At 34.4% G+C, this 26,772-nt stretch overlaps 1 protein-coding gene across 1 annotated transcript; it reads right to left on the bottom strand.

Moving 5' to 3' along the window:
- Positions 1-21,087: 21,087 nt before the first annotated feature.
- On the bottom strand, positions 21,088-23,279 carry LOC131071795 (uncharacterized). The gene is made up of 2 exons (XM_058007753.2): positions 21,671-23,279; positions 21,088-21,548 (listed from the first exon to the last, which is right to left on the bottom strand). Exon 1 carries the CDS (start codon positions 22,814-22,816, stop codon positions 21,677-21,679), a length of 1,140 nt encoding a protein of 379 aa, XP_057863736.2. The 5' UTR covers positions 22,817-23,279; the 3' UTR covers positions 21,088-21,548; positions 21,671-21,676.
- Between the last annotated feature and the right edge of the window lie 3,493 nt (positions 23,280-26,772).

Raw genomic sequence — 26,772 nt, 5'->3', positions numbered from 1 at the left:
ATTTACAACATAAGACACATCAAATAGACTCTTTATTCAAAGGTCATTGACAATATCATAGCCCACTAGTCTTGATACTCCGTTAGCTCAAACAACCTAGTCACCCCCTAGAGGGCGCCCATTTTTTTGCCTTTTGCCAGAAATTAACCCAAAGTGAATTACTTCACAGTTGGGTAGTTATCCTAGGAGATATATGGTGAGTAATCTTGGGGGCGGATTCTTCCCCACCCTTGCACTATGATATTGCCAATGTTTGGTAACTGACTCGGCTCAAAACTTCTATTTCTATGGTTTTTAATCAGGCTTCCATTCGGTCTTCAGTGATAAACTCCTTCAGGAGGCTTCCCAATCTTTAGAACAAAGGCTTTACATATCTTAAAGATATCAGGGGAAGACTAATCACTGAGCAAAACCGTTGGAGGGGACTTTAGTCAGCCTCCACATTTGATTATAGTGGGTTGGAACACTTGGCGATAAAGTCGTTTCCCACTTAGGTCGTTCCCCTCTCATCGGCCTTAATGGTGCCCTAAGGGCAATTCAGGAGGGCAGATCTTCTAAAGGATTTAATTGCTTGAAGTAGAAGAAAGCATAAAAAAGTGGTTTCATTTTTTGGTCACCCAATTAAGGGGAGAGCATATACCTACCACTTTCGAGACAAGGCAAACAATGTTATTTTTATCCTTTTCAAAGCAATGATTGGCTAAGACCTATTTGGAGATGTTGCTCCAAAAAGCATGGTGTTCTTTTTAGTCCCACAAAGCAATTTGTTTGTTTAATCTAGGAAATGAAATCACGGTCAACTTAAAGTAATGCACATTGCTTTTAGAAGGAAATTGCTTTGCAAAACAAAATTTGGATTGTTCTTTTTAATCTTGCAAACAAGTATTGATTGTGAATTTTAACCTTTGCAAAAGAATAAAGATTGTTGTCGTTCTTTTTATAACCCCAAAATTTCAAGTGTGAGCCTAACTTGCAAGAAGGAAAATGTGAAGTTGTTGTTCTTTTTAACCTTGCTTAATTTGATTCTTTTAAAAAACCCCCAAATTGAAATGTGTGATTCTTTCACCAATTGAACTTTAATGAGATTCTTTTTAGCTTGAAAGGAAAATGAGTTAATTTTAGCCAACCTTGAAAAAGTTAGAAAAATTAGATTCAAATCCTACTTTAACTTCTTCAACCTTGCATCAAACTGTTAGACCTGCCAAAAAAACACAAGTTAGACAAATCAAGAATCATATGGGGGGCTTCTCCAAGCCTATTTTCAAATCTCTGTTACAAATTGCCTCTGTTAAAGAAGAAACTCATACGAGGTTTCTCACTAACTCGTACGACAATTCCCATATGCCCATACGACAAAATAGTTTTCTCATACGAGAAAACAGTTAGCTCGTCTGAGTTCAAATACTAGCTCGTACGAGCTTAGAAAAGAGGCAGAGGATAGAATATCATAGAAAATAGTTCTCTGTCTTCACCGTAAACTCGTACGAGTTTCTTCACAGGCCCATACGATAAACAATAGGTTCCCATACGACACTCGTTTAACACTCGTATGAACTTGCGTGAATATTGTGGAAAAATTGTTAAAAAAATGTGGATTTTAGGGGTCTTGCCCCACGGTGGGCGCCAATTAATGTATGGTTAAAATGTGGGGGATGCATGCACTTGCAAGAAAATACAAATCACACACACACATGAGACATTATGTTAGTGAAATCAAGAGATTGAAAAATACAAACTAATCTACTTGTTAGTCCAAGAAATCTCAAGATTGCTAAGCCCATCCCATGCTCCTCTATCTCTAAAGATCTCTAAGATTCAAGGTGGCCCTCACTTGGAAGAGCACTTGATCCTCAAGATGACAACCTAGAGAACAAATTATGAATGATGATTCTAGGATCAAAATGACTACAACTAAGATCCTAGCTAAGATGAGATGATAGATAAAGATGCAAGATGGAGATATGAAATGAGTTCCAAATTGAAAGATTAAGTGAACTAATTAGGCTAATATGAGGATGAAATATGAGAATGCTATGAAAATGATATGAATTAAGCTAGCAATATATTCTAAACATGTATAAACAAACTAAGCTATGATGTAATTAAAATGGCCTAAATGCTTGGTGATGGGGATTGAGCTCCTTGATATCTCGCATAACACAATTAGCTATAGATTGGATGCAATATAAAACTTGATCCCTAGATTGAAGAAATGGGCTCTATTTATAGAGAAAATAGAGAAATGGATGGTTGAGATTGAGTAATCTCAACAAGGGCTAGGATTGAAAGTTATCAATCCATGTAAGGGTTTCAATCCAATCCCAAGTTACAAATGTCATCTTGAGAGGGCTTGAGAGATGCTAAGAACGCATTAGATGCTAATTGAGCATTAGGGAAGGCTTCAAGGGGTGACATCATTGGATAATGCTTTTATTCAAGGAAGCAGGCTATTGTCCAAGAGGTAAACTCTTGTGCAAGGATAAAAGATGGTCAAGTGGACAACCATCATGGGTTAGGGGTGTGGGCTTGTAAGAGGCATTAAATGAATTTTGAAGACTTTGGAGACTAATTTGCTTCAAGAGGAAAACCACTAGTGGTCTAGGGAACAAATTTGTAAGAGCCTTACAAATTTGGGGGTATTCAACAAGTTACCTTGTTGAAAGGAGGAGGTCTTAAATGCATTTTGAAGACTTTCTCCAAATTTGGGGAAGTGATTCCCCAAATTTAGGGATTGGACATGATGAGGAGAATTAGGCTAATTAATGGAGGATTAGAGGGATTGTAGAAGAAATTAGGAGGGCAAGTGAGAAATGTAGGATTTGGCAAGTGGGTGAGGGAAAACAAGAATTTTAGTAAATTAAAAAGATTTAATTTAGCCAAAAGAAGATGCAACTTGCATTTGTAGGATTTGTAAGCGGGGGGATTTTTACAAATAAATTTTGATTTATTTAGGTGCAAAGGAGATCTTAATTAATTGTAGATTTAATTAAAATGGGAAAGGGAATAAATTGATAGTTTTAATTAAATGTGAATTTTATTAAAATGGCTAGAGGGGGGGTACTTAATTAAATGTGATTTTAATTAAATGGCTTAAATAGAAGAAGGGTATATTAATTAAATCTTAATTTAATTAATAGGTGATTAGAAGAATAGGGATATTAATTAAATCTTAATTTAATTAATAGGAAGAATTAATGATGATTAAATGAATAAAATCCATTTAATTAGCTATGACAGTTTTAGGTCTCTACAGTTATATGTCTAAGGGGGGGAGTTTAATTTTCTGTTTTGAGCATCTTTGGTTTTGCTATCAAAGGAGGAGAGAAGCATGTGAAAAACTGTTTTATCTACTTGATCTTAGGGGGAGTTTGTTGGAGATGTTTTCTTTCTTTGCATTGATTGTTTTTCACATTCATATGTTGTCATCAATGCCAAAGGGGGAGATTGTTGGACATTGCTGCTGCTAAGATATGTTGTTGTCATTGATGTCAACATATTCCTGCTCTGGTGATTGCAGTTTGGTTTATTGGGATCATGGTTTGCTGTATGGAGTATTTATAGTATCATTATATTCTTATGTACTAGTTTTGGTGATCCGGAAAGCTTAATTGATCATATCATATGATCCGGTTTGCAGTTTGTTTTTTGGATCAGTGCTTTACAAAGTTTAGTATTTCCTCCGGCATATTCTGGTGTGATCAGATCTTGAGTTGAGTTGTTGGGAGATTGTTCGAGATGGTCTTGTGTATCTTCATTGTAGATGGTTCATGATTTGTTGCTCCGCAAGTTATCTTTCTTCGTGATAGCTGTTGTTGATTGAGTGTTCTTCAAGTTTAGATGTTGATCGGTGAAGATTTGAATAAGTGGTGTTGGTGCAGCTGTTGTTGATGATACTAACGTGCTTGCTGGTGTTTCCTAATTGTGTCCTATTTGGTTTGGTGATCTACATTGATTGTTGTGCAAGTTTTTGGTGATTTTGTTGATCCGGTGATGTTCTTTATGTGGTTTTTCAGGTGGTGTAGCGTGTTACAGTTGATCTTGGTTTGATTTCCATTGGTGTTTCATGTTTGAAATTTGATTTAGGTCCATGTTATGTCATGTATATCATTATATTGTTCTGGTGGTCGATCTTTGTATCGTGTGATGTAATTTTGTAATTGTGAGTTGAGGCTTTAGCCGACCTTGTTGTCAAGGTTGATGAATTGTATAAATAGGTGATATTGTCATGTAATATGGGTATCAAGGTTGTGCCTGCACTATCAAAGAGTAGTGTATGTGCAAACAAGGATTCATCTTTTGGTGTGGTGTATTGAGTAGAGATTGGTGTTGCAGAGCAGACAAATGTGCTTAACTGAAACTGTCATCAGGCATTAGTAAATGCTATTATTGCAATTCATTCCTTCCGGATCGTATTCCAAATCTTGTTGTAAGTCAGTGAGACTTCCCTGAGGGTTGTCGTCTTTCGGGTTATTATATTTGAGCATTGAGCTTTAGGTGCTATAAATGAATGCATGTGCATTCCCCATTGTAATATCTACACATACTACTGCAGAGTATCATCTTATTGTGGGTAGGTTCCTACCGTGGTTTTTCCCTTAACTGGATTTTCCATGTCAAAATCTTGGTGTTGTGTGTTGCGCTATCAATTTGTTTATCTTTGTTGTTGATGCAGTTTATTAGAATTATATTTGTGGTTAAGTTTGTAGATCTAGTGAAAACCGATTCACCCCCCCTCTCAATTTTCCTTCATTGTTGTTGCCAACATGATCAACTTTGGTTTCAATTAGGTTTTATGAACTAATCCAAATTTTAGTGGAAGGTTGTGCAAAAGATACTTTATGATCTTGTAGTTAGATTTTTTAAATGGCAAGTTTATTAGGGAGAATTGAGGTGGACAATGTTTTTGGAATTTATTTTGAGATGTGCAAGGTGAAGATGGAGGATCTATTAGTATATCAAGATCTATGAAATTATATTGATGAGAATGCCTTCAGACCTACATATCCTACTACAACTACTCAATATGATGTTATGGATTGTAAAGAAAGGGGTCTAATTAGATTGTGCTTTCTAAAATCTATTTTAATCGATGCCCATGAAGAGTCCTTTGCGAAGAATCTATGGAAGAAGCTTGGTGACATGTACTAAGCCAAAGCTTTAATGAACAAGATTTTCTTGAGGAAGAAATTGTATTCCTTGAGAATGGAAGAGAGTAGATGAATTAAAGACCATCTAGAAGCATTTAATATCTTGGTGGATCAATTGACATTTGTTGGCGTCAAGTTGGACGAGGAAAAATGTTAGATCTTGCTTTGTTCTTTGCCTTATTTGTGGGATTCTCTTGTGATATCTAGCATTAGTACTTTTGTTATTCTAAAGACTATAAATGTGGTGAGTCCTTTTCTTTATGAAGAGATGAGAAGGAAGGTATCCATCAATGGCAAGGAGACCCTCAGTATTCATGGAAGACCTAAGAAAAAATGCAAGAAGAATGAGAAGCGTAATAAATCCAATTCCAAGGGGAGATCCAAAAAAGTCCAAAGTTATTTGCTCAAATTGTAGTAAGCATGGACACTTCCACAAGGAGTGAAAAGAAGAAAAATAAAATTGATTCTTGATTTTGAGTTCGAGAATGAAGATGGTGATGCACTCATTGTAACTTTGGCCACTTATATAAGTAATGATGCATGGTTAATTAATTTAAGTGGATATTTTCATATGACATCTAATATAGATTGTTTTTTTGTATATGAAGAATTTTATGAAGGTAAGGTGTAATTGGGTGATGATTCTCATTTAGATATTGTTGGTTGTGGTAAAGTTAAAATTAGGTTTCCTAATGGTAGAATAAAAAATGATTAATGGTGTGTTGCATATCCTTGGAATATCACAAAATTTGTTATTTGTGAGAAAACTAATAGATGCGGGTGTGTGGGTAGTCTTTTCTAATGTAAGATGCAAAATGGTCAATGGTGATCACTAGAGATGTTAGATTTAGTACACTATATAAGCTGGATGCATACACTTGAGTGTAATAGTACTCCTGTGAAAAGTAAATCTTTGAATACTTCATTGGAAGAGGTGAGAGTTTCACCTTCAATAGATGGTCATGGATTTTGGGTACCTATGGGTTCTCGTTCTATTAAATCAAAGTAACCTATATATAAGACTATGTTATGGCACCAGGGAGTTGGCTACATTGGAGAAAAGGGTCTAAAGAATTTAAAATATAAAAAACCTTGTTGAAGGTTTGAATGATTGTAATCTTGACTTTGAATTATGTGAGAATTGCATTCATGGAAAACAAAAATGTGTTCAATGTTACTCGAGTTCTCACAAATCTTGTAGTGTATTGGATCTTATTCATTATGATGTGTTTGGTCCTATAAATATTCCATTGCAAAATTCACATAATATGTTTTATTAATTGATGATTATAGCATAAGGATATTGGTATATTTTTTGAAGAGTAAATTAGTTGATTTAAAGAATTTAAAGCAATGGTTGAGCTGCAAACTAGAAAGAAAATAAAATGCTTAAGGATTGATAACGGTGGTGAATTTTTCTTTAATGATTTTGATAGATTCTATAAATATTATGGCATTCATAGATAGGAGACAACTTTGTATTCTCTGTAACAAAATGGATTTGCAGAAAGAATGAATAGGACTCTAATGAAGAAGGCTAGGAGTATGCTAAGTGATATTTGTCCAGAACAAAAGTTTTAGGCTGAAGACGTTGTCACTACTTGCTACTTGATTAACAAGTCTCCTACATAAAATCTTGTTGATAAAACACTTATGGAGGCATAGTTGGGTCATAAGCTTTCATTGAGACATTTTAGATTTTTTGGTTGTGAAGCATATGCACATGTGCGAAAGGAGAAGTGAACAAAGTTGGAGAACAAGGTGTAGACACTTAAAAATAATTATTTTAATTATTTTAAAGTTCTTGACATAATTAATTTATTAATTGTGCCAATTTGTATTCCTCCTCAATATTAATTAAATATGATTAATGTTGTCTCTATAGTCTGCTGATTGATTTATTTAATAAATCAATCCACCTCTATTCTTCTAAAAATCCTTAATATTAAGTTTCATCAAATTCATCTTTTGAATTAATTAATTTCAATTAATTAATTAATCTAGGTGATTCCTACAAATCACCTTTTTCCTAATCCATCATTAACCTAATAAATTCTTCTAGAAGCTCCCTAAACTCACTTAGCATTATTCTTCTAATTTTTAATTCTCTCCACCCATTCTCTCTCCTAGTCAAATCCTCCTACAAATCTTATCTACCCTAATCTCACCTAATCATTCTTCTAATCCCTCTCCTAATGAGTTGCTAGTGGCTAATAATCATGATTAGCCACAAAGTCAACTCCTTGTCCCTTCCACCCAACCACCTTCCTTAAATGCTCTTTTCACATTCCTCTAGGTATCCCATCCTCCAATCCCCATGAACATCCTTTTTGAAGAATTTTTAATTCTTAATCTCCCTCCCTCAAGGAATATTTTATTCCTTGTTCTTCCCTAGGCACATTGGGAAGTCTTCCCAATAATCCTTGAGGAGTGTGGAGACAAGAAATGCCTTTAAGGCATATCTCTTGGTCTCCACACTTGTCTTCTCATCTCCTCTTGGGCCTTGTGTGGGCTCACAATAAATCCTGACCCTCCATCTTGGGTCAGTCCTAGCTCTCCATTTCTCCTCCTCTCTTCCTATAAATTGAGGACTCCATCCCCTCATATCTCATCTCCAAGTTTGTTAAATCCATGCTGCTAGTTTGTGCCCAAGAAATTATCCTCATACCCTTACTATACCAAAATTTGCACTCATCCATACTTAGCCATCTCATCGTTTGATCATCAATCCATCCTCTCTCATCCATCCATCCATCCATCATATACCATTTGTGCACAATATTGGAGAGCTAACCACATTATTCCTATTGGATCGATCATATCAAGCTAGGAAGAGGTACATTCTTGGCTTCAACATGAGTCCAAATCGGAGGAACGAGAGAATCCTCTCTTGGCAAGGTATAAAGGTTGTTTCATATTTTGATCTTTTAGTTATTTTATATCTTTTGTCATCGATTCAATCTAACTTTGCATTTGTGAGTTTTCTCTTGGTTCACAAGGCAATGAAACCTATCTTCATTGGATACAATTATGGTGTAAAATGATACAAGCTTTGAGACCTCGTAACACAAAAGGTGATACATAGTAGAAGCATTATTTTTAGAGACACTAACCTTCCTTCTGTTACATCCATAGTAAAATAAAAAGGAAGATGTGATTCAACTTCCTTCTATGCCCAAGAAAGTTGAATGAAGACCCCTAGATAGACAAGAAGATGTGGAGAGTTCATCTAGCTTTAAATCGTCAAAACAAAAGGAAAAAACTTCAACTCATTTTGTTTGGAGGTCTATAAAACATAAACAATCACCTACATTATATTCACCTGATGATTGTCCAGATGTATGTTTTCTTTGAATACTAACATATTAGATGAGCCTATATTTGTAGAAGAGGCATTAGGTATGATTGTTGTAGAATCCTAAAAAAATACTATTGATGAAGAAATGACAACTTTGAAAAAGAATGATACATGCGTTGTTGTACCATTGTCTAAAGGACAAAAACATGTTGGTTGCAAATGGGTGTTTGAGAAGAAGATTGGTTTAGATGGAAGTATTGAGAAGTATAAAGAAAGGTTGGTTGCGAAAGACTACTCTCAAGTTATGGGTGTTAATTGATGAGATATTTTCTCCTATTGCAAAAGTAAAAGGTAAAGTAATTTGGTTTGTAAATTGAAGAAATTTGTGTATGGCCTCAAACAAAAACTTATGATGTGGCACTATAACAAAAACTTATGATGTGGCACTATAAATTTGAAACATATGTGTTGAGTTTGGGATTTAAGTGTTCTAAATTAGATCACTTTGTTTATTGTAAATTTGATGGTGATTATTTCGTATGCATTGCATTATATGTTGATATTATGTTATCGATTGTAAAGAGAAAGGTATGATTTAAGAACTAAAGTATCAACTTGCTACTAAATTTGAAATGAAAGATCTTGGTGCAGCTATTGGGATGGAAATTAGAAGAGATAGAGTGAACAAAAAGTTATGGCTAGGGTAGAGTAAGTATGTGAATTCAGTTTTACAAATGTTTCACATTAAGGATTATAGACCATTATGTATTCCTTTTATAGTGTACCATTGTAAATTGTACACCTTTGATTAGGGTGTCCAATTTCACACTTTCCTTGCACTCATTTTAGTATCTCTCGTTCTTCTATTCACTATAGGACTTTTTATTAATTTAAATTAATATTATGGATCCTCTCTTGATTAAATCTCACCAAAATCCTATTTGGGCTCTTATATCATAGGTCTGATATTTAATTCTTGTATCTCCCCATTTCTCACCTATCTAGGTCCTATTTTAACATGTGCGGCTTTCCATATTTGACCTTGACCTCAAATCTCAATTTACATTTAATCCTGGCCTCTCCTCAACATTCTAGACCTTGGGTTTAAATTTGGGACTACATTGGAAGGAGCGGGTCGAGCATGGCACCTTGCTCCTCGATGTTTTGGCTCAAATTTAAACCACTTAATGGTTAGCTTGGTTAAGTGAGAGTTCTTTGCCCGTGTTGGTCTACTTCGAGTTTTACTCCCCAAATTTTTTGATGAGATATATAAGGCCTCTATCTCAATTCATTTTCACATCATATGACATCTTATCTTATCCCATGCTAGCATTATCGTCCAATTTAAGAGCAATCCGATTCAAGGAGCAAAAACTACTTCAAGGCATCTTCAAGCATTGTTTTATTTATGTTTTCATGACGTTTTAATCATGTTATTGCATCAAAACAAGGTGAATTTATCCTAAGAGCATTACATCATCAATTGGAGTTATAATTGTTTCAATTCAAGTAATTCATGTTAAGCATTTCAAATTCATACTTCTATTTTATTTCATCAACATTGTAGGGTTGAGTCCCTACCTAGGGTTTGACTAAGGCAAGCCCCTATACAACCCCCGAATACCATTTTTCTCTTTTTGTGTGCAGATCTAGGTCTAGACCAAATTTCAACAGAAGAAATCAACTTAGTACATGTCACAGGTTCAGTTTCCAATTTCATTAGAAAAACTCGGGACTAAGTCGCTTGGGGTGCCATAGTCCACTTAGAATCAACTAAATTTTGGCAGAGAGTAGGTACAGATCCTCTAGGGCCCATATTTAGTCTCACTGGTCAAGAACTCATCTGGAAGGTCCATAAAACCCAAGACGACATAGATCATCCCATTCTGGCTCAATTATAGGTGCACCACATAATTTTCCTCTCATTCTTGAAGTTTACACTTTCTAGACCAGTCAATATCATTTATTTAGACTTATATCTTAGTCACCTAGTTTATCAAATCACTCTATCAATCACTTATAAGAAATAAAGGAATAGAAGCCTTTAAGTGTATGATATTGAATTGACTCTCTTTTTCAAAGTGTTAGTCAATCATACTTATTTATTGGTGGCTTTGTATTCTAAATGTAATGAAAGTGGGAATAGGCCCAATTTCCTAGTTTGCATGCCTAAGTTAGTGAATCCTATTTTCCTACATTACATATAGTTGGAACACAATTATCTACTTCATATTGTCATACATCCCCATCGAATATGGAAGACATGAGTATCATGTCTTACCAGAATGTAGTTGGAAGTTTGATGTATACTATGGTTTGCACTAAACTAGACATTTCCTAGGCAGAAGAAGTTCTATAAGAAACAAATGAATAGAAGCCTTAAGTGTATGATATTGAATTGACTCTCTTTTTCAAAGTGTTAGTCAATCATACTTATCTCTTGGTGGCTTTGTATTCTAAATGTAATGAAAGTGGAAATAGGCCTAGTTTCCTAGTTTGCATGCCTAAGCTAGTGAATCCTATTTTCCTACATTACATATAGTTGGAACACAATTATCTACTTCATATTGTCCTACATTCCCATAAAATATGGAAGACATGAGTATCATTCCTTACCACAATGCAGTTGGAAGTTTGATGTACACTATGGTTTGCACTAAACTAGACATTTCCTAGGCAGAAGAAGTTCTTTCCAAATATATGTCTAATCTGGGTAGAGTTCATTGGGATGCAGTTGAAAGAATCTTTAGATATATGAAGGGTACATCAAAGTATTGTTTGTGTTATCATGGTAATTTTATAGGAGACAATATTTCCCTTGATATTCATGGTTATGTGGATTAAAACAGGATAGATATTGATATCAGAGGATCCACTAGTGCTTGTGTTTACTTTATTTGATGGTGCAATCAGTTGGACTAGTAAGCAACAAGTCTTGGTTGCTTTGTTCACTAGTGAAGTTGAGTATATGGTAGCTACTCATGATTGTAAAGAAGACATTTGGCTTAAGAGACCATGTTTAGAATTTAGAATAAAATAAGGTGTGGTGACAATTTATTGTGATAGTCGAAGTGCGAGCTATTTAGCTAAGAACCCAACATTTCATGCTAGGAAGCATATTGATGTTTAGTATCATTTTGTTAGAGATATAGTCAAGGATGGTAGGGTAAAATTGGTTAAGGTAGAGACTTTGATTAATGATGCTAATTATTTAACTAAGGCTACGAGCACAAAGAAGTTTAGATATTGTTCCAAGTTTATGAGCCTCATTGCCCTTAACAATTAAATTATGGTGTAGATACTCCCTTTGCTCTTGCAAGGTGTTTGAAAAGTTGGAGAATGTTAGGAAAATGGTGTCTCAACCTTGCATTTACATGGGGTTACTATTTATAGTAAGTTTGTATTTGAGTATAAATTGGTCCAAATTTTTCCTCAAATCTACAGATTGGCTAAATAAGCATGTCAGTAAATTTTTGTTACAATATCATGTTTAGATTTGAATAAATTAAAGTTTTTATTTTTGAATGTTTTGCTTGAATGTTTCAAATTCAATTTTGAAGGCCTTAGAGGTTGGGCTACCGTTAAACTGGCTCCAAAACAACATAGTACGAATCAATAACCTTTGTGTTATTGATTTTTTCAAAAAATATAGATTGTTGATTGTGATCAACAAAATTAGTTGTGGCTTTGATTTTTCAAAAAAATTCAAAAAATCAATAACACGAGTTTTCACATGCCGTTAACATGCCATTTTGGAGTTAGAATAGATACCTCCTTAGAGGCTGTAGATGGGCCCAGAAGTGGCCACAACCAATTAGTGAGTTATTGCTTGATAGAAAACTTTACGAGCTTTCTGACACATCAAATGGTTCATTAATCGAATACCTAGATCAAAAGTTAGTAGAAAGTTAGTTTGAATTGTATATTAGTTGGTCAATAGAATGAATCAACAAAAAACTAATTTCCATAACCATAACTATGATATTCTTCCTATTCTTATATTCTTTCATAAACCATAAACCATAAACCATAAACCATAACTAATTTCCGTATTCTTCCTATTCTTCTATTCTCAGCGTGCATATATACATCTTCTATAACATTATATCTTTGTCTACACAAATATCTAACTAGAAAGATGTGCCCTTTCCATATCACTACTAGTATAGATGATGTCTCTTCAATTATGAGCTCCATGACCTCCTTGAGAGGGTTTGCGAGAGGATGCGCATTGTTTTCTTGGGTGTACCTTTTCCCTGCCAATGTCATACCCCCTTTCAAACCTTTTGTTATCCTCAAGAAAAATCTACTATGGATTACTATGCTAATGTTCAAAATTAGCCCTATTGACATAATATTGTAATATTGTGTCATCTAATCTTCTTAGCCTTATTGCTCTTAAATCTAAAACTTCATTAATTTGGTAAAGGCCAAGCCACCAAAATTTGAGTTTCCCTTGCTTCTTGAATTTGTTGTCATATAGTAAGACCATATTGTGTCTTTCTTAAATAGTTTGGACTTAATGTTGTAGTAATGACATGCCTTTTGTCTCAATTTTATAAGCCAATGGTGTTTTGCAAGTTGTCTATCTTCATCTAGTTTTTCCAATTTTTCCAATCTTTGTTTGATTGATTCATCGTTTGTCATTCTTAAGGTTGGTTAGTGTGAAGATTATGAAAATTGAAGTTTATGGAGAGGTTGGCCTCCAACCCATAAACTAGCTCAAAAGGGGTGAACCAAATATATCTTTTGTATGTGGTTTTTGAGCCCATAGGACTATTGGTACATTGGTGTCCCAGTCTGTTCAATTGGCATCACACATAATTGTTAGAGTAGTTCCTATGATTTTATTCAAGGGCCCATTAGCTCCATTTGCTTGCGAGTGATAGGGAGTGCTTTGGTTATATGTGTTATCATGAAATTTTCAAGTAATAATTAGGTAAATTTGTTCACAAAATGCTTTCCTTGATCGCTTGTGTGGTAAAAGTACAAAGTTGTGTCACACTTTTATAAAGGAAATGGTCAATGCTGATTCAACTTTTTAAATTAAATCAATAGAAAGTGAAATATATGTTTTGAATTTTGAAATGATGTAAACTAGTCAAATTTATATTCTTATGTCTATTTTAAGTTTGTAATTTTAACAAAAAATTTAAAAATTATTTGAATATTGTTTTTTATAAAGTAAACACTATAACTTAGTTGGTGAAAAAATGTTGAAATTGAAGTGATACAAGCCACCACACTTTATTTACAAAAAATTACTTTTTTTTCCTTGATTTTTTTTTTTTTTATATTGATAACTTGAAACTTTAGTGCATGGATATATTGTTTACTATTTTTTATAAATATATATTTTTCATTAAATTTGAAAAGTTGTTTGCTGAATATAACTATTTCCAATTCCCACCACCTTTTTTCTTAATTATTTATCCAAATCATAAAAGAATTATATCATCTTGACATAGATTCTTTTCTCTACTACATCATATTTTTTTCAAATTTTTTTAATAAATTTTAGTATTTTTCCTTGACAAGATAATCAACCTTATATTTTAGTGTTGATGACCTACTTTCAATAAAAATAAAATATAAAACATAAAAACTAATTAAAATATTAAAAGATATATATTTTGGAAAATTCACTTATAGATCTATAAAAGGGTATTTTTACATTTCAAAAAAAATATTATTTATAAGAGTAGGAGTTGTTGAAACATCGAGTTTTATTTTTTTTGTAATTAGACCAAAAGTAGTATAAAATATACATTTAGTAGACACTTCCAATTGGAAAAGTTATGGCCCATATATAACTTAGCTATAATGAATCTATATAGACCATATGTTTGACTAAAATTAATTTTTAGTTAGAATTACTTAAATTCACTTGTGCTGATAAGTTAGCTTGAAACGTGACATAACTTTGTGTTTTTACCATCTGAAACATCAACATGACACTTAAGGGGCGTCCAGATCTAGTGATGATATTATGATATAGGAACTTTCATGTAGTTAGTGCGTTTCAATCCTTGGTTCCACTTTTGCTCATTTTGTTAAGTAGTCTAGATCAATGATGACGAATCTAGCCTTAGATAACTTTGTAGGAGGTTAAATGTGTCTGATGAAATCTATTTCCCATTTTTCAAATGGTATCTTGGTTAGTACTAGGTGCAAAGGAATCTCATCTCTAGTGATGCGCTACCCAATTCTTTGATAAATATCACAATTTTTGGCGTACTACTTAATATCTCTATGTAATGTGGGTCGTCAAAGGCTGACAAGCTATACTTTCTTAAAAATGACTTCTCTAAAGTAATGTCCTCCTGTTATTCCCTCATGTGCTTCCCTCAATATGTCATGTCTTTTATGTTCATAAACTACTCTCAGAGGATACCATATCTACCTTTCGTATAGAAAGCTTCCTTTATCAAAGTAAACAAGAGTGACTTTCATAGTAGTAATTGTTTGTTGTGTGCTGACATGTTGGTTGGCTATTCACCAATGGAGAATACTGTGGCCACATCTTGTAATTCTTCTGAAACTGCAATGATACAAAATAGAGTTGTGCCAAGGAGATCTTCATACTCATTTGGTTCTTCTTTGGTGTTAATTTTGGATAGATAATCCAAACCTTGATTATTCTTGTCAGTTTGTAGTTCACATATTCTCCCTTGGATGATGGGCTTGTTCAATAGGAATTCCAAGGGCTCATGTAGAAGGTGAAAGCTGTAGATATTAGATAATCACAAAAAAATTGTAAATCATAGATCATTGCTAAGGCTTCTTTTTCTATTGTCATGTAGTTTCACTTTTCCAGAGAGAGCTTCTGGCTAGCAAAAGCAATTGGATCATCTTTGTTGCCTCTTGGTTGTGCGAGTAATACCCCTATAGCTATACCAGAAGCATCTACATGGACATGAAATGGGATTGTCCAATTTGGAAATATTAGTACGATGGCCTCCATAATTTTTTATTTCAATGCATCAAAAAATTGTTGATTTTGTTATGTCCAAGTAATAGCCTTGTTGGTCTTTTTCTTCAATACTTCATAGAAAAGTTGATCCATTTCCTAAGGTTTTTTTTACCATGGATTATGTCACACACATTGTGCATGTAGTACCCCTACCCTATTCAGACCCTTTTTGACCTCGTTGACCAAGGTTGACTTTTCTATGGCTTATGTGGATGGTTGATTTATTGTGATTGTGATGCTTTATTCTGATATTATGCTTTGGAGTGTGATTGGTGAATATGATTGTGCATCATTGCTCATTGAGGAATAGATATTGATTAAGCATTATTGCTTATTGATGAGTAGTGGTAAACTCTGCTTCTGCATTGTACTTTATAAATGATGAAATGTTTAGTTTATTTATGCGTTACTAATGATAGACTAACACATTTACTTTACGTGCGGGTTGCTTTATGTATATGTTGTCATGTTGTGTGGAAGTGTATGGGGTGTGAGGAGATGATTTTCCGTCACTCATTTCGGTGAGATGCGGAAAGTCACAATTCTCCTTCACCGGTGTGTTTACCGTGTTTGTATAGATATGTATGCGTGGTTCGGTTATGCGAGAATTTGCAGGTACAAGGTACCAACTCCATCTGGCTTCACATGTCTGAGCGTACCTAATTAACCTGATGGAAGTGGAAGAGATGGTTCTAAGGCCCTAATGTTGATCCTAGCCTTGCTCGATTGTGAACGTCGTCAGTCTTTTGTCTACCTTGTCGGTTCGCCAAGTAGGTCACTTTTCCGACGTTGGTATGTGGGTCATGTTCTTATTTGGTTTAAGTTGAGTGTTACATGTTATGCGTTTTATGTATTTAATTATTCTCTTTCTTGAGTAGTTAATGAGTAATTAATGTGTGTTGTGTTTATTAAATGGACTTAATGATAGATTAAATTAATATCATTTTTGTGGTTAATTAGTTAATCAATTATTTTTAATTGTCTAGTTAGAGTGAATGTTGGATTATTAGTGAAAATTATATTTTGGCTTGAGTAATTGTTTTAAAAAATTAAAAGAGAAAGGAAGTTGATTTTAAGTTATTAGTTATTAAATTATTTATTAACTTTTGTGTTGAAAATAAAATTAAAGAATAATAGAAATTTGTTTATATATGTCATGTTAATGTTTTGAATTAAATAAGATTTTCAATTTTTATTAAAAAGTGAATTTTTGCCCTAAATGAGATTTTGGGGAAATTGCTTTATATATTGGGAATTTTTTTCAAAAGGGTGATTGGTTTTTCATTCTTAAAAATTTTCCCCCTCTGCTCGAAAATGGGGTTTTGGGTGAAAGCTCTGGTATCTGGGAATGGGGAGCTCTTCTCAGATTTATTGTCGGGAAAGATATGGAAGGTTGGGTTTTTGAAACCTATATCTGTTTATTTGTGCCCGTTTGTCAATTGTTTATTTTCTGGTTTTCTTTTTGTTTGGGAAAGAAGAAGAGATGGGGAAACTAATTTTTATTGCTACTCCTTCCTGTCTGTTTGGATTGTTTATATGAATTTTAAAAAAGAGGGTTTTAATTTGCCCAATTTTGGGAGCAAAGCAATGGGGTTTGTTGTTTTTGCAACTTGTGTTGTGAAGAAAATAAAAATTGTGTTTGAAAACCAGATAGAAAAACTAAATTTTTAATTTTGATAACCCCAAGAAGATATCTCAATTTGATGGTTTTGTTGTTTTATATACAGCTAGTGTTTGATTTTATTTTCATATCTTTGTTGCATTTCATAGAGAAGAGTTATTTAAATAAAATAAAATAAATTAAATTGATTATGAAAGGAGAGATCTGTTGTATATCTCTAAGAAAAGAGATTTAAAAAAAATTAAAATAATAATAATAATAATAATAATAATATCGTGGGGAGGGGGTGGCGTTGTGCATCCCCAACCCCACGGTTGTGGGGATTGTGGTGCCTCTCAACCCACAGTGGTGGGGAGAGACACCACGTTGTGGTGCTCCCTCACCACAGTCGTGGTGGGGGGCATGGAAACCCCTTCCACCATGCGGTGGAATGGGGGGTAACCCTTCCCAAACTCATGCTGTTGGCTAATACAGTTCACTGTTCATTTTTTTTTGTTGGCTGTTAAAATATTAAACTCGGCAGTGGTTAATGTGTGATTTGCTTATCTCTCTCTCTCTCTCTCTCTCTCTCTCTCTCTCTCTCTCTCTCTGTATTTATACTATGTATTTTGAATTTGCAATACGAAGAAAATGTTAAATTTGATTAAATATAATTGTAAATGATTTTTGTGAAAACAAAGGCTATATGAGTAACCCTCAATAATGTTTAGTCGATATGATTTGTAATTGGAAAGATTTTTTTATATTTAAATAATGATTTTTGTTCTCTAATGTATTAAATTGTTATTTTCATTATTATAAATTTTGAATGCAAATGGGATTTTGTTTATAGCCGAATTGACTTTAATTGGAAAAGAGTTATATTTGTTAAAATGGTGGCTTAATTAGTATACGAGTTGTTACGATTCTTTTTAAGGGCGTATAGTTTTAAATCAAGTTTTGAGCAAGTTCATTTTGTTGTATGTTTACGTAGTCCATTTTTATGTGTTATTCTCTATTGTGGATTTTCTTAAGTGAAAGAGTCGGTTATTGAAATAGCTGCAATTAGAGAATGTTAGTTTTTAATTATATTTTGAGTAATCGTTATGATTCCTTAACGTGGATGTGTTTAGAGTGCAAGTGTTTTCCTGTTGAGTAAGTATGTTGTTTGGTGAATTATGGTGTTGATTTGAAAGAATATTTTTGTGTCTATGTTGGTATATTTTTGAATGCAAGTTGATTGTGCAATTAAGTGGTTAAGTGTTAAGTATGGTTGTAATTTCCTTATTGTGGTTTTGGTCTCGTCTTGTGGATAGACCTGTTGATCGTTTCACACCTCCAGTGGTTTAACCTTGGTAGAAGGTTTGTTAAACCAAACTATTCTTTAGTGTTATTTTTGAACTCCATGTGTTAGTTGACTTTTGTGTTTTGCCTTGGGGTTCTTTGGAGGTTGTGTAGTGTCATAAAGAAGACTAGCTTTCGAGTGGGGGTCGCGCCCAAAGAGGTTAGCAGGAAAACCCATCGAAAGTTGTTTTAAATAAGTGATAACTAAATTAATTAACTGGGTTTGGGTTTTAAACACTAATCAAGATTAATTATGCCCCGCTCATGGTTGAGTGCTAGTATAGACTCATGATGCAGTGGAAGACCTAGAATGGCAAAGCAACTACCTTGTCTTCACGAAAGGTTTGTTGGGTCTACACGAGTCATGGATGGGGGTCAGGGATTCGTGAGAGGCTACCAGGATAACCCAAGATGGGGGTCGGGGCCTATGGAGGCCTGTCAAGATAACCCATATCGGCTATGCGATGACACTCTTCCCTTATGTTCACTAGTGTGTAGTCATATGTTGACTTTACTTGGAGCACTCTTGTGAGAGTCATGTTTGTATGCTTATGTCTTGTGTGAGTACCTGATGTACATGTGAGACCATGTGATGCTTTGTTGTGGCTTGTTTGAGGGCCTTAGTACTATCTCCTAGCATGGAGGGGTGGTTCCTTTTTGGGCTACATGGTCGGGTGGTAGTGCCACTTTCCATTGGGTACTTTGTTTGTGCCTTCTTGTGATGGATTAGCTTCATAGGTGCTCTAGATGTTTCTCTTGGATTCATTTCATACCATTGTACCAGTTGGATCCTCTTTGTTTTCTTGGATCATATTTGTATCTCTTGGACCCTTATGTGGTTTGTTGCATCATATGTTATATGTATGCCTTCATGGCAGTTGTAATTGATGTAATCATTATGCAATTTATATGTGACTTGATGTATAAGTGCAATTGTAATACTAAGTTATCCTTGAAATGTAAAAGAAATGTGCTATGATGTAAGTTAGATGATAGGAATTCTATCTTTAATTAAATCATTATTGTAATGTAATTGAATGTGTGAATATGAATGAAGTATAGTAATGTAATTGTTATCTCGTTCAAAGTAGAAACAATCATTGAATTGTATAATTAAGTTCTTATTGGTTAAATGTATATCTTGAATGGATTATTTGACCTTAAGGAAAGATTAGTAATTAAGTAATTCACGTTGGGAAACCCTTTAGGAGTTTGTGTTAAGTCCTCCGCATGTGCAACTTCTATTGTAAGGTTTGTCTTTTACGCTTATGTGTTCTTATTATGTAAGAAAAAAAACATTTTGCACTCTTTTCGAGTGTTTGTAGTTGTTTCCTTTAGGGTTTCTTGGCGGGACATTACAGTGTAGTCCTCTAGTTTGAAATTCAAAGTTATTATTTATAAAGTTGACAATCTGAATTTATAATTGTTATTCACTAGCTTGTGTGTTGAATCCATATCGAGTTGTGTCTAAGAATTATTTTCAAGGAGGCCATAGTAGGTTGCTTTCATGATAAATTGGACATGCATAATTAAGATAAACACAATCTACACTTAGCACTTACATCACAAGTAGTCTCAAATTAGTCACAATCTTCTAAGAATCTAATACTTTCTACTTTCTCTTTTCGATCTTGGTAGATCAATATTATGATCTATTTGAGCCATCATGTAAGTCAATGCATTTCCCTTTATATAAAAATTCCCCTAAAGGCGCTTTAGACATAATTACAAGCATATGTGGGTTTTATGAAGGTTTTCCATCATTGACATAATCATGTTGCAAAGAATATAATCAAGGGACCAATATGTGTAGAGAGGGGCATACAAAGAGAGGTATAATCCACACAAATAGGGGCATATCTATGTGGAGGTATAGTGTCCAAGGAATAGAACATGGAAATGGATTTGTCCAAACCGCATAAATCACTAAGTCATATTTATCTTAGGCTTTTGATCATATGTCCAATACAATTTTCGCAATCTTTATTACAAACATTTTTTTTGGTCAAAGTTAACCTTTCTATAAATGAGATAAGCATTCAATCTCTTCTGGATTGTTTCACTTAATTTTGTCTTGGTTTGTTCAAATCTTTGTTATTATAATCTCGACTTGTTTAAAAAATCCCTTTGGATAGGATTACTTTATTCCCTATATTTTGATGAGCCCATAGCTTTCATGTCTATCCTTTACAGTTGATTTTTTATCTTCAATTTGTCATATGCACATTTATTGCTTTTGAAACCATTGTGTTGAAGCTCCTAAGATCCTTAGGTCCTCTTTACTAGAAAGCTAAGTTAAATTCTAATCTAGAGGTTGACACTTCAAATTTTGCTTGTAATCCATTGGCTTGTACACCAAAACATCTCAATTTGATTGACATGATATTGTCTTTAAGAACAATCATGGAAAACAATATCATAATCTCATATTAAAAAGTCATATCAAAGAATCAAAGAACTTGCATAAACATTATATCAACATATACAACATCGTAACATCTTAGCCACTTGCATACTTAGCATTTCTTTGCATAAACCAACAAAAAGTACTGATCCGTTAACAAGAAAGTTCTAAATCATTCTTTTAAATACACCCCACAAAATATTCTTTAACATCATTTAATTTAAACAAAAAAAATTAAACACAAATAAATATATTAAAAAATTAATATGCATAACATGATAATAAGACCTGAACAAGTCTTTGTAAAATATACATTGATGATTCAATACTAAATTCAAATCACAATTATCAAACTCTCTATATATATGAGATTACATTGAATTGTCAAACCAAACTAAACTCCTCGTAACCCTCTCATTTACATTTATTAGTATCAACTCTACTCAATCTCAGATTTATTAATTACACTAACACCAAAAGTAAGGTGCTTTTTATTTGTCTATACTAGGTAAACATTATGGACATACGAAGAGGGCTGTAATCCTGAAGAGGGGCTCAAATAACCAGGATTCATTCTAGAATGCTTGGGAGTGCACAGACACAGTCAAGAACACCAGTTATTTGAGCATCTGCCATGATTCATTCTAGAATGCTAGGGAGTGCACAGACACAGTCGAGAACACCAGTTTTTTGAGCATCTGCCATCACTCATTCTAGAATGCTTGGGAGTGCACACACACAGTCAATAACACCAGTTATTTGAGCATCTGCCATGATTCATTCTAGAACACATGGGAGTACACAGACACAGTTCAGAACACCAGTCATTTGAGTATCAAACCAAAAAAAACACACAAAATTTACAGAAACAGAAACAGGAAAAATAAAAAAACTAAACAAACACCTGGCCTCACATCCTCACAACACAGCAGTGGCTGCAGATCTCCTTACAGAGATTCTCCTCCACAGGCTCAAAATTCTCCCACAGCTGATCTTCCTCCGCATAAGGAGACGTGTCAAACACATAAATGGTGGACTTACAGCGGGTATAGTCGTCAGGAAGGCGATGCCCTCCCAGAAAGAAGAGCCTGCTCCCCACGGCCGCCATTGTCACATAAAGCTGCTCACCCCTGCCATTATCTGGACTTAAATTTCCAAGAACTGCAGGGTTCTGCATAGTCCTCAGGTGAGATCCCTCCACAATCTTCCACATATTGAGCTTGCTGTCATAAGCCTCAATATGCCCTTTCCACATGGTAAGGCAGTCGCCGGAACTGTAAAGCCGTTCATTTACAGTCACAATTTGATTCGGCGGAACATCCAGCTGCCACATGCCAGGGATCAAGCTCCACCGCCCTTCCGCCGGATCGAAAACCTCAACAGAGCTCCGATAATTGGTATAGGGCAAAATCATTTGCTCTGAATCTTCCGGCCCGGCAAACCCTCCGACTATATAAATCTTCCCCTCCCAGGTCACTCCAACGGATTTGTACCTTCCCGTGCTCATGCTCGGCAGAAGAGTCCACGTGTCGAGCTCAGGATCGTACACCTCAGCGCTGGAAACCCCCTTGGCGCAGGTCGTCTGGCTCCGGCCACCCGCCACGTAGATTTTCCCGTCGTAGACGCTGCAGGCGAAGTCCACCCTGGCAGTATTGAGGTCCGCGCAACGGGTCCACGTGTTCGTCACGCAGTCCAGCTTGTAAAGCTCGTTGCTGACTCGGATGTCGATTTCCGACGGAGGAGACGGCATGGTATCGCAAAGATTTTTCCGGCAGACGCGACCGCCGGCGACGAACAGAGCTTTGCCGATGGACACCATGCCGAAACCCTTGAGGATCTGATCTTCTTCCAGGCCTGGAATTTCCACCACGCGCTGCCAGGTTCTTTCCGCTGTGTTGTATGCTTCGATCCAGGTTGACATCCCGGGGTTATATAACCCTGATTCTGACATTTTCGCGCAGAACGAGACGTATACCCAGTCTACTGCCCCCTTTTTGCCCTCTTTTCCCCGGGGCGAAGCTGGAGTCTTCTGCGTGCAGAGGAGGCCCATGGATTCGAACTCGGGTTGCTGGAGGAGCTAATTGAGGGCGCTTTGGCACTGCAACTTGGAGCAATTTTTTCCAGAAGTTGAGATCGGTTATTAAACAGGTGGATTGCGCATAAGGGTTCGTTTTGCCGCCCTATGTTTCTGGTTCTCTGCGATCTTTACGATGTAGGATTTGAACTTGTGCGCGAATAGGATTAGGGTTTTGTCCTCGGAATGAATTATTTTTTGTTGCAGATTTTGTCTGGCAACGACCCTTCGGCGATCGATGCGGCTGACGATGACATGAGCGGACGAATTCCCCCATGAAAGATCGCATTGGACCTTCCTTCGCCTCCATTTTTACCTTATATTCCGAGGTATTTTTTTTAGATCACTCTGTTTTTTCTTGTGTGGCCTTCTCCGTCTTATGTTCTGTTTGAGAAGTGTAGTTAGACAAAATTGTAAGTTTTTTTATATAGATTTGTATTAGAGGAAAACGAGTTTTCGAAATTTTGTTAATTTTGTTAAAGTTTAGTGGGCAGATTAGTATGAAATATTTTTGTTGTGATTCTTATTTTTATCCATTATAAAATGTTTTTCTCATTCAATTTTCTTGATATTATCTGTGCATTTTTCCAAACTTATCCAAAACTATTTCAAATCTTTATGTAATCTAAATGGATATTTTGGGCAGTTTTTGTTTGACTAAGATGGGAAAGCTTTGGAAACTTCAAAGGTATTTTGAGATGAGAAAGTAGAGTTTGAGTGTATATGAGCTTCTCGGTTTAACTGTGTATGTTTATTTTCCTCTTAGTGTGATGTACAATTGAATGTGATCCCAAACAATGAGCCAAAAAAGTATACACGGTTTAAACCAAAAGTTCATATACTTAACATAATAAATTATGAAAAATTAATGCCAACTAAAATGAGGTTTGTTAGATATATGTCAAATAAATTTTAAATGTTTTAGCTAGTTGTAGAATTTATTAAAAAAATCAGATTTTTTTATGGATGATAAGAAATTTGAAATTTATACATTATTGTTAATAAATAATCAAATTAGTTTACCAGATTGTAAGAAAAACATAAAAAATTATAAGGAAAAACATATAAGAGAACATTATGAGAATGACTTCGAGTCCACTTTGAACAAGAATGCATAAACTTTAAGGTTTGAGTCATGGAAAAGTTTGAAGCCTATGAAAACAATGAGAAATGCAATTTAATTTAAAGCAATTTGTTAGCTATAATATTAGAAAGAAGATTTTAAAATCTATGTTGGATGGAAAATGTCATTTTGTATTTATATAGATAATTTAATCATATGCATTAACCACCAAATTAAAATATTTTTTATTTCTTTAAGCTATGAATGTGCACAATATTTATGAGGAAAAATAATGTATTTCAAAAGCATAAAATCTCTTTTAAAATTATTTTTTGAAACATTCACAAATTTATCAATTTTCTTGCCATCAATAAGCACCCAGTTTGCACAAACTTCACACAAAATAATTAGGTTTCTTGTATTATCATAAAGCAATATCATAGACAATTTCTAGAAATCCACTTCCTAAACTCTACTCCTGGACATGGTCTAAAACCACAAAATGAAAAACAACAAATGGTAAATACAAAAGCAAAAACTCCATAACACACCATACCCAAAACAACAACAAAACTTGCAATGAAATTCACCTACATCTTGCAACACATACGACACACAAATTTGAGACTATATGTAAATTCTTATGCTCCAATGCAATTCCTAAGGGAAATTTCCTCTAGGAAACCCATAGGTTTTTGTCCATACTCTCCAACCTTCATTATGTTTTCGTCCACGAAGGAAATGTAGAAGTTGAAGCGCATACAATGTAATTTTTGTAGAGATGAATGGATACCAAAATGAGAACCAAACATGTCTTCATATAACCAAACATTTCTTTCTGAAAACCAACACTCATCTTGGGTGAATAATAAATTAAATTTATATTTTAAATGTCACCCATTACTACATGCCTTAAAACAAGCCCACCCTACTACTTGACATTCTTGATTAACTAATTGACACTCAACCATGATATGAACCACTCAAAAAATCTAATACCTCATTTGGAGTTAGTCAAAAATTTAATTTAAAAAAATTAAATGTCTCAAAAGCATTAAAATCCATCAAGGACATAGATAAATATAAATCTTGTTATTCTTGTAGCTCAATAAATGTTGCCATTGAGATACTAAATGCTATACATGAATTAATTTGAAAAGGGACATGACAAGTCCTCCCTCCTAAAATTTCTCGTCTTCAAGTAGTACAAATTTGGGTGCTCTAAAAAATTTAGACCTTCCTATGTAGCATCCTTAATAGGCAAGTTCTTTTAGCTTTTCAAATATTAACTAATATTATCCCTCCTTATATTCTTCACTTTGGTATCAATTGTAGCTTTAGGAATCAAAATGTTTCCCTTCATCATATAAAGGAGGCAATTCAATTGTAGGAACAATGTGCAAACCAAGTGCCCTTTTCAAGCATGAAACATTTAAGACATTATGAATCTTATTACTCTTCATAAGTCTTAACATATACTACTTCTCCTACTTTCCTTGAAATCCTATTTGGCTCATAAAATTTGTGGTTGAGTTTTTTTGCACCACTCTTCTTGATGAAAAAATGCCTGTTTGGATGCAACCTCAAGAATACCATATCACCCACCTCAAAAGATCTCTTTGTATGCTTCTTATTTGCATAATCTTTTTGTTGATTTTGTCCTTGTTGCAAATGATCTTTAGGGGACCTCAATATATCTTGACCATGTTTGATAAAGTCACTTGTTGTGAGTACTCTATTATCTAACCATAACAAATCAATTTAAAAGTAATTGCATCATATCCATATAAAGCCTTTAAGGGTGACATACCAATAGACACAGTTTGAAGTGTTGTAGTAGTACTCTTCCAAATGTAGTTACTTAATTTGTGCATATTACTGATTTAAAACATAATCTCTCAAGTATCCTTCAATCCAATTATTCACTACCTTTTATTGTCCATTACTTTGTGGGAGGTAGCTAGTACTTGGTGTGACTCTTGCTACATGCCTCAAAACAAGCCCACTCTACCACTTGTGGTTCTTGATAGACTAGTTGACACTCAACCATAATATGAACCATTCAAAAAATCCATCGCCTCATTTGGAGTTAGTCAAATATTTAATTTTAAAAATTTCAATGTCTTAAAAATATTAAATTCAATCGAGGACATAAATAAATATAAATCTTCTTATTTCCCTTAGCTCAATAAATGTTTCCATTAAGCTTTTAAGTGCTAAAAATGAATTAATTTGAAAGGGGACATGAGAGATTCACCCTCCCCATAAAATTTCTTGTCTTCAAGCAACACAAATTTGGATGCTCTAAAAAAATTTAGACTTTCCCATGTACCATCCTCAATAGGTAAGTTCTTTTACCATATCAAATATTTAGTAATACTTTCCCTCCTTAAATTCTCCACTTTGGTATCAATTATAACTTAAGGAATGAAAATTAGTTTCCCTTCATCATCTAAAGGAGGCAATCAATTGTAGGAACAATGTGAAAACTAAGTGCCGCTTTTCAGGCATGAAACATTGAAGACATTATGAATCCTAGTACCCTCAAAAAATTCTAGCATATATGCTAATTCTCTTGCTTTCCTTGAAATCATATGGCTCATAAAATTTGCGATTGAGTTTCTTTGCAACACTCTTCTTGATGAAAACTTGTTTGTATAGATGCAACCTCGATATTTAACCATATCATTTGCTTCTACAAAAGTCAAAACTGATCGTCATCATCTTCTTTGCCAGAAACTTCGTCTATGGCTCCTGGATTTGTCGCCTACACACAGAAAGAAAGGAAATGGTGTTGTTGATAGAGGTTTTCCTAGGTCAAACCTCATGTTTGGAATTAACCCTTAAATTGAATAGAAATTCAAAATAG

This window comes from Cryptomeria japonica, chromosome 6, assembly GCF_030272615.1.
Source record: "Cryptomeria japonica chromosome 6, Sugi_1.0, whole genome shotgun sequence".
In the NCBI taxonomy this organism is placed as follows: domain Eukaryota; kingdom Viridiplantae; phylum Streptophyta; class Pinopsida; order Cupressales; family Cupressaceae; genus Cryptomeria; species Cryptomeria japonica.
This window is presented reverse-complemented; position numbering and strand designations above follow the sequence as displayed.